The sequence below is a fragment of the Eulemur rufifrons genome, chromosome 14 (assembly GCF_041146395.1).
Source record: "Eulemur rufifrons isolate Redbay chromosome 14, OSU_ERuf_1, whole genome shotgun sequence".
NCBI lineage: Eukaryota > Metazoa > Chordata > Mammalia > Primates > Lemuridae > Eulemur > Eulemur rufifrons.
Genome location: NC_090996.1, coordinates 23,926,462 through 23,936,026, shown reverse-complemented (window position 1 = coordinate 23,936,026; position 9,565 = coordinate 23,926,462). Strand labels below are relative to the sequence as shown.

General features: G+C 47.9%; 1 protein-coding gene across 3 annotated transcripts in view; it reads right to left on the bottom strand.

The window, feature by feature from the left end:
* Window positions 1–4,317: 4,317 nt before the first annotated feature.
* The window catches only part of SYT17 (synaptotagmin 17), a 67,328-nt gene continuing 62,080 nt past the window's right edge, over window positions 4,318–9,565 (bottom strand). For all 3 annotated transcript variants that reach the window (XM_069486023.1, XM_069486021.1, XM_069486022.1), the window contains exon 8: window positions 4,318–5,720. In XM_069486023.1, the coding sequence (XP_069342124.1) occupies window positions 5,524–5,720 (197 nt within the window). In that variant the 3' untranslated portion in view covers window positions 4,318–5,523. The remainder of the gene's footprint in view (window positions 5,721–9,565) is intronic.

Sequence of the window (9,565 nt, the reverse complement as noted above, 5' to 3'; positions counted from 1 at the left end):
ATGCTTACATTACATACAAATGGCACACATTTGTTATACATTTATAAGTCAGGTGCAGGTACAACTCACCGTACTAATGTATTATGTCTATTATAAAACACATCTCTCAAAATTGGCATTGTTAGAGGTTGGTACAAAGTATAAAGAAAGTTTAGGTATTTTCTCTCTCTTCCTTATCATCGTGTGAGCTGGACTTTGGAGGCCTCTGCTGTCATGTTCCTGGGGGCTGCAGGAAATCAGATGTGTCTGTCTTAGTGTGTTTTGTCCTGCTAGGCCAGAGTGCCCGAGGCTGGGTCATTTAGAATGAACAGAAGTCATTGGCTCACAGTTCTAGAGACTGGGAAGTCCAATGTCAAGGTGCTGGCATCTGACATGGGCCTTCTTGCTAAGTCATCATGTGGTGGAGGTTAGAGGGAGAGGGGGGAGAGGGGGAGAGAGAGAGAGAGAGAGAGAGAATGAGAGTGCATGCAAGTTACTAACCCACTCTGGTGATAACAGCACTAAGCAATGCACAAAGGCAGAGCTCTCGTGACCTAAACACCTCTTCATGATCCCACCTCCCAACGCCATCATGACCATTAAATTTCAACATGAGTTTGGAGGGGACAGACCTTCAAACCACAGCAACGTCCCTCTGAGTGTGGATGTGACAGGTGAGGATAAGGAGGGCAGTCCAAAACAGGCCACTGGAAATCCTTTTGCAAATTGGAGAATCCTTTCATCTGGCAAGTAAACCTCTTAAATTATCTGTGTTGTCAATGCAATGTTTCAAGGTTTTTGGAAATTAATTCACGTCCCCTCTCTGAATGGAAACACACAAAATATATGTCGCTTGCTCAAACCCAGGTATGGTCTGTGGACAGTAGCGTCGGTACCTCCTGGGAGCTCACCAGAAATGCAAATCTCAGGCCCCACCCCAGACCTGCTGAATCAGACAATGCATTTTTATTAAATCCCCAGGGGGGTTGTGCGTACATTAAAGTTTATGAAACTGCTCTAGACAGGGATAGGGAAACTTTTTCTATGAAGAGTCAGGCAATAAATATTCCAGGTTTTGCAGGCCACACAGTCTCTGTCACAGCTGTTCAACTCTGCCAGAAACACAGGACTGCACCTGGCAGCGTGCCAATAAAGTGTAAGGTGTGCTACATGCCAAAGGAACTACTTTAATTTTCTAATTTATCTGAGCAGAAGTGCAGAGAACATGTGTAGGAATGGACATTAAGGGTGTGGGATCATGGTGGAACTTAGTTGGATCAGGCTGAATTTACTGATACGGACAAACGGAGCAGAGATTCGGCATCACAGCTGCAGCGTGGGGAGATAAGCAGACGGCTAATCATTCATTCGCTCGGTTAGCTGAAACGGGGGTCTAAGGGTGGCCCCCCGTGAGCGAGCTGGAGATGCCCGATCTGCCTCGGTTTAGCGCGGAGGAAGGGATTCAAAGGCTTAGGGAGATCGGAAAGCTAGAGTGGATTTGTCACATAAAACCTGCTCGCCCACACTGGGAGGAACCAGAAGATGTCCCTCTCACCAACACTTGAGAAACAGATTTGAGAGGGGAGCCCCAGCGTCCTCGAAGAGCCCTGTGATCACTCTGCTCCGTGTGCCAGACCTTGCAGGGGGAACTGAGCCACGCAATTGGGAAACTTAAATGCAAATGTAGTACAATGAAACAACGACCCGGAGGATACCCGCTGCCAGCCGTCAGGGCATTGCCTTCCAATCTTTTTGCTAGGCGTAATTTTTTAGTTTTTCCCTACTAATCATACTGGCATTTTTGAACATAAAAAGAGCAGGTGTCTCTTTGGCGGTGGCAGACAAGCCACCCAGAAAGGAAAGGAACACTTCTTGTTCGCTGCAGTCCCGGGTTACTGGAGTGAGGTATCAGTGCCCCAGAAAGCTGTTCCTGGCACCCTGGGACCCATCCCCTCTGAGCAGGCTGGGCAGGGGTCACTAGCTCCTCGAGTGCAGCGAGTGGGCCGGCGTCCCCAGGTGCTCTGGAGTCGGCCTTGAGCTCAGAGGTGCCACCAAGGAGGGAAAGGGGTGAGGTTCTTTTCACCCAAGAGATAGGAGGACTCAAGGATGGTTCTAGGAAAATAGAAGTAGCTTTAAAACTCCCCACCCCACTCCCAGACCATCTTTTCTTTGCGCTCGAGCCCCGACACCCCAAAGACAGTGTTTAAGTGGCCTGTATGTCTCCTTTCCCACCTCCTACCTGAGGAGGAGGAGGATGCTAATTAAAACAAGTGGGTAGCCCACAACAGGGCACCTTGGGCCCAGGTTTCTATAGAAACTCAGTCCTTCTTTCACCTCTCAACACATCCCTCCCGTCTCCCGACAAACTCTATTCCTGGAGGCCTGCATGGCTCCGATCTGGCCTGCCACTGCTGTCTCTAGCCAACCAGCAAGCACCACCCGATACGCGCCCCGTAGTAAGAAACATCCCATAGTGTGCCAGGCGTCAGCCCAGCTAATCAACCCTCTGCGGTAAGAACTGTCACCCTATTTTCAGGGAGAGAGCGAGCAGAGCATTTGGCCACATGGCTTAGTGTGCTAGGGCTGCCATAATGAAGCACCGCACACAGAGTGGCTCAAACAACAGAAATGCATCGTCTCACCGTGCTGGAGGCTGGAAGTCTCCAGTCGAGGTGTTGGCAGGGTTGGTTCCTTCTGAGGGCGGGGACGGAAGGGTCACCTGTAGGCCTCTCTCCTTGGCTTGTGGACGCCCGTCTTCTCCCTGGGTCTTCCCATCTTCTTCCCGCTGCGTCCGTCTGTCTGTGTCCAAATTTCCCCCTTTTTAGGACTCCAGTCATCCTGGATTAGGGCCCACCCTGATGGCCTCACTTCAACTAGATTACCTTTGTAAGGACCCCATCTCCAAACAAGGGCACGTTCTGAGGTCCTGGGGGTTAGGAACCCAGCAAATCTTTTTTTTTTTTTTTTTTTTTGTTTGGGGGAGGACACAATTCAACCCCCAACAGGCTCTAGTCAGCCAGGCCTGGGCTGGCCTTTTAGCTCTATTGCTCACTTAACCTCATTAAACCTTGGCTTCCCCATTTGTAGGAGAATAAGTCTCTCCCCTGAGCCCCTGTAGGATGCTGTGTAAGGCTTATATATGATGCTTGACACTCCACGGTGCTCAGCCAGCCCTCCTGTCATTACCAAAGAGGTTAGGAGGTGCTGGGGACGCCCCTCTTCATGTCCTTCCGTCCCCCTGAGCCCCCGTGGCTGCAGTGAGCCGGGCCATGCACGTGCACGCACCTCTCTCTCTCTCTCCCTCTCTGCCCAGGGATTTCTCTGGCGCTATGGGGGTTTGCTCAGCCCACATGACATTCCCAAATTGCCAAACCTTTAATGCCTCCGGGTGCAACCCTCAAGCCATGAGGGACAAGGGTCAGTAGTTAAATATTCCAGCTTCCGTATAATGATGAGTCTCACGTGCGTTCTCACGTGTGGGCACCACTGAGCCCACAGTAGTAACAGTGCAGCCTTTCTCTGTTCTCTCCTTTCCCTGACTTAGTCTTCCACTTCCGCTTCCTGGGGTCATCTCCCAAATAAACTCTCTGCACCCCACCCCTTGCCCCGAGGTCTGCTTTTCAGGTGCCCTAACTAAGATGACGAGGAGACGGAGGCTCAGAGGAGTCATGTGGCTTGTGCACCTGCACGCAGTTAAGCAGCAGAGGGGCCCAGGACTTGAACCAATTGCCCTGTCTCTAGTCCTGAATGCCTGTCGTGCACCTGGCTGCCCTCATTTTATTTGTTCTCTTACGCTTGTATTCTCCCCTGTACAATCACAGTAAGGAAGCCACTTTATAAAGGAAAATACCTCCTCTTGCTTCTTTTCTCTCCTGAGAACTTAACCCAGCCTTCCTGCTTCTCCCCCTTGACGCCCACGAAACCTCCACTCCGGGGTGGGAGACACACCAGAAGGACCCGTGAGGCTCCTCCCCACAACACCCAGTGTAGCCAGGAGGGGCGAAGCCATCTCAGCCCACACCCTGGGGCATTTATTTACCTGCCTCAAGCCCTGAGCAAGGTGCGGCCAATGAAAAGCTAAATGAGCCACGAATCTTGCCCCGAACAAGTGGATGGTTTTATCGAGAAGGGCAAAACTGGAATAATTGTTGTTAGCACGCTGCTCTAGTCAGGCAAACGTGTTGCAAATACTCGACATTCTTGATCCCCCAAATCTGTAAGTATAATAAATAGCACTGCGTTGGGTCATTGGCATGGTTGTTATGCAGCAGTAGCGGCCGGAACACCCACCCGTCCTCTATGTCCCAGGTTAAAAAAGAAAAAGGTAACTTGAATGCGTGGCACAAATAAATAGTCTTTAATTTCAATAAATAGCTCCCCATCACACCAGACAATATGCTGTGGAAAGAGATACAGAAGCATCCAACAGAGAGAGAGAGAGAGAGAGAGAGAGAAAGAGAGAGAAAAAGAGAGATCTATTCTAGCTACACTAATTCCTTAGCACGTGAGACGTGACTTTGGTTCACACACAAACACAGAAAGATCCTTAGAGTACGACTGAGGAGGGAGATCGGGCGTGGTGACCATTTTGATCCATGAATCGGGTCCTCTGAAGGTCTTTTGTGGGTCACAATCACCGTGATTCGGTCGAAATGTTACTTTTGTTCTATCATATCCTATTTACTCGACACACACATGTTACTGTTACCCAGGGTGGGGTCTTTGACAGACAGGAGGACATGGGGTGAAATCTCACCAGATGGGAGAGGCAGAGAGAAGCGAGTGCTCAGGGTTGAGGTCCGGGCCCGTCACCTTGCTCTCCGAGAGGACACGCAGGCACACACACGTGTTCCTCTGTGAGCGCACACGCACGAGAACATACACATACGTACCCACAGGGAGTCCCCTGGAATAAGCTAACGCAAGGACGGTTCAGTTATGCCAGGAGAGGCTTCCGACACTGGCATATTTTTTTGTTTCCATTTGGTTTCTCCACATAGTCTAACCTAGTTATCACATTTACTAAGACAAAGATACTTACACCTTTGGAGAAAGGTATCAGGTTTGAAGAACCCCAGGGAACAGCAGCCTGTTCAGAAGTCACCCAGTGGGCGTGTGTTTGGGGGGGGGTCAGGTCTCCCCCACATATTGGCCAAACTCTTGGTGTTTAGTCTCAATGGAGGTTGGTGCCCTTTGGGAGGTCCCTTCTCTGGCCTGAGAGTTGAAAGTGCATTTTGGGGCAGGGGTATCAACAAGAGTGGGCATTGCCAATATGTCCCATGGCAGAACCTACATAGCTCGTGATCTATGGATAGGGCTTCTGGAAAGTTCTCTGGCCTCACTCATTGAAGGTGGCCATTTTATGATCAATAGTCAGCTTCCTCTTGGTGCTGAGAGGATTTAGGGTGTCGTTGTGTGTGTGTGTGTGTGTGTGTGTGTGTTGTGAGTGCATTTGCAGGTGTGGATGTAAGAGTAAGTGACATTTTTTTCTGTCTTTTTTTTTCTTTTTTTTTTAATGAATGAAAGCTGCCTTCCCAGCAGCCTTCAGGTCACCTCCAGGGAGGCGGGGGACACGCGGTCGCACTCAGCTCGGGACCTGAGGCTGTGCCACTGCTCCACAGCTGTGCGGTGGGTGTTGAGCATGCGCCGCCAGTGGTTGGATTCGGAGGGGCCCGACGAGTACTGGCCGATGACGATCCTTCCGATGAAGTCGTTGCTGCTCTTCATGTTGTGGCCGAACACTAGGGAGCCAGACGGGCCAGGGCAGGTGGGCAGGGGGCAAGAGGAAGGCAGGCAGGGACAAGACGACAAGACAGAGGCCATTAGTCACACCATCCTCAACTGCAAACACGGCGTCATCGCTTAGGGGACATTGTTTTCCTCCTCACATGGTGAAAAATCCCAATTCCCTCATCTCAACCTCCCCTGAGTCTCTGCAACAGCCACACCACGTGTCCTGCTGTCCCTCACCACACCAGCCTCGTCCCCACCCCGCAGCCTCGGCACGGGCTGTTCCTTCAGCCAGACAGCTGCCCCACCTGCACGATGCACCTTTAAACCTATGTCCTGGCCGGGCGCGGTGGCTCACGCCTGTCATCCCAGCACTCTGGGAGGCCGAGGCAGGTGGATCGCTCAAGGTCAGGAGTTAGAGACCAGCCTGAGCAAGAGCGAGACCCCGTCTCTACTAAAAATAGAAAGAAATTATCTGGACAACTAAAAATATATAGAAAAAATTAGCCGGGCATGGTGGCACATGCCTGTAATCCCAGTTACCCGGGAGGCTGAGGCAGTAGGATTGCTTGAGCCCAGGAGTTTGAAGTCGCTGTGAGTTAGGCTGACGCCACGGCACTCTAGCCTGGGCAACAGAGTGAGACTCTGTCTCAAAAAAAAAAGAAAAACTATGCCCTGCTGCCTCTCCACGCTGCCTGCGGTGCTCTATAAACGGCTAGTTCCAGCAGGACAGTGGGCCGTCACTGCCGGCCAGTTGAGTGGTTTCTCAGGATTTCTCAACTGTGGCACGCTTGACATTATGTCAGATAATCCTCTGAGTAGAGAACTGACCTGTGCGTCATAGGATGTTTAGCAGCATCTCTGGTCCTCTCCGCCCCTGGCCCATGACACTAGATGACAGTAGTAGTCCCTTCTCCAGCTGTGACAATCCCAAATGTCTCCAGATATGGCCAAATGTCCCCTGGAGGAGGACGGTACATGCATCCCAGATGGGAACCACCAGGTTAAGCCAGGGGCCACGGGGCCAGACATCCTGGGGTGAATCCTGGCTCTATCATTGGACGAAGCTCTAGAGTCAAACGAGGGAACCTCTCTGAGTCTGTTTCATCATTAGTTAAATAGGAATCTTAACGGAACTTTCTCTCACAAGTCAATGTGCAGTTTCTATGAAATAACATGCGTAAAGCTCTTAGCACACAGTGCCTAGCATGTGCTAAGAGCTCAATAAATGTTATATTGCTATTTCAATCCTATATTTCTGTCTGCTGACCTTTTATAAAAGAGACTTCATGTTTGTTTCCTCTGTTCCATGCAATGGTGGAAGTTTGCTGAGAGAAATGGCCATGGTAATTTCTTCCACCTCTGGCTATGCTGCATGTCTCTTTGGAAGGCTTCTCTGTTAATCCCAGCTTAAGCTTAATGTATGTCTTTCGAGCCTAATGAGATGGTTAACTTGATTTATCTTCCTGGCCAGGTTCCGCCTAATTCTTTATCTGCGTGTGGGTAGCGGCGCAGGCGTGCCATCTCGCTAATGGGAAAGTGGGCTGTGTCTCTGTTATAAATAAAGGGCTACAGCACAGGAAACATCACAGATTCACCCAGCGTGAGCCGAGCAAAGGCGGGCTGGATCCCAGGAGGGACACTGATTATCAAATAAACCCACTAAAATATGCAGCCCAAAACAGAGCTTGAATGCTAATGAGCCTCTGTTCTCCTCTGTGGGGTTCACACCAAGAATTCCAAATGATGAAAATGGGGGAAAAAAAGAAAAATGGAAAAACAAAAACAAAAATTCCATCCATTGTCTAAAAGCCAAAAAGACTTAGGGAAAATCATGGTCGTGAAATAGTATGTCATCTCTATCAAGAGTGACCAGTACCTGTTACCTCTGTGGAGAAAAATTGGACCACGTATATTTTTTGTACACTTGGTAATGTGCTCAGTATGCATAGGGGGACCTCATTTACACACAAATCCCTTACAAAAAAGGGGAAATAGGAATGGAACTTTTGCTTAATAAAGGAAATTGCTACAGAGCTTTCTGATGCATTAGAAAAAAAGCACTTTTTTTTTTTGAATAGGTAATACTGAAGACTTTTGGAACCACACCTAGTGGGCAGTTTAAAGTTTGATCTCACCAAAGAGAGTAAGTTCCCCAAGTTCCTTTCCCTGTGTGCCTTGAATCTAAAACAAGATACTATTAAGTCATTTGAAGCCCCATTTGCTCTTCTATAGGGGCAAAATGTTCTATCTTCCTCTCCAAATCTCAAGAATGACGATGCAGAAACATCCCTTTGTAAATGAGCATAGGTTTTACTTATTTGGGAAAGAGGTTTAAGAAAGGAAATCTCAAGCACTCTCATGCGCCGTTGGTGGAAGAGCAAGGTGGTTCAACTTATGGGGTGGTTCACCGTATCTGTTCAAAATAAAGTGTCATAACTTATGACTCAGCAATATCAATTTTAGGAATTGATCCTATAGAATTGTCTGCACAAATGGACAAAGATACACACACAAGGATATTTTATATAGTGAGGGTCAGCAAACTGGAGACTCCAAGTCAACTCTGGACAGCTAATGGTTTTTTTTAAATAAAGTTTTATTGGAACAGTCAAATTCATTTGTTTACATAATGCTGCTTTTGTACTAAAAGGGCAGAGTTGATGCCTTCGTCCATTCGGGCTGCTATACCAAAATGCCATAAACTGGGTAGCTTATAAACAAAGAAATTTATTTCTCACAGTTTTGGAGGCTGGGAAGTCCAAGATCAAGGTACTGGTGAATTCGGTGTCTGGTGAGAGCCTGTCTCCTCATAGGTGGTGTCCACATAGTAGAAGGGACAAGCTGGTTCTCTGGGGTATCTTTTATAAGGGCACTAATCTCAATCATGAGGGCTCCACTCTCATGACCTAATGACCTCCCAAAGGCCTATCCTCCTAATACCATTACCTTGGAGGTTAGGATTTCAACATATACATTTTGGGGGAGACACAAACATTCAGACCATAGCAGCTGAATAATTCAGAAAGAGGCCATACGCCCTTCAAAGCCTCCAATATTTACTATCTGTCTGTTTCATCCATGTTGTAGTGTTACCTTTTATGGCCAGAAAACATTTCATTGTATAAATATGCCACATTTGGTTTATCTATTCATCAATTGATGGACATTTGGGTTGTTTCCACCTTTTGACTATTATTATGAATAATGTTACCATAAACATTTATGTACAAGTTTTTAAGGCCATATATTATGATTCCACTTACATGATATGTTCAGAATAGGCAAATCTTTATAGACAGAAAGTACATTAGTGGTTACCAAGGACTGGGGTAAGGGAGAATGGGGGGTGATTGCTAATGGGCACAGAGTTCCTTTTGGGGGTCATAAAAATGTTCTAGAATTAGATAGTAATGATGGCTGTAGAACCTTGCAACTATACTAAAAAGCACTGAATTGTATACCTTCAAAGAGTGATTTTATTGTTACGTGAATTTTTTAAAAAGAATTTTTTAGAGGGAGGGTCTCACTCTGTTGCCCAGGCTGGAGTGCAGTGGCACAGTCATAGCTTACTACAGCCTCAAACTTCTGGGCTCAAGCAATCCTCCCACCTCAGCCTCCCAAGTGGCTGGGACTACAGATGTGCACCACCATGCCCTGCTAATTTTTAAATTTTTTGTAGAGACAGGGTCCCGCTATGTTGCCCAGGGTGGTCTTGAATTCTTGGTCTCAAGAAATCCTCTTGCTTGGCTTGTTATATGGATTTTATCTCAATTAAAAAATAATGCTGGGGCCAGATGCAGTGGCTTGTTATATCTTGAACACTTGTGGCTTGGAGCAGATGCCTTAGTTTTTG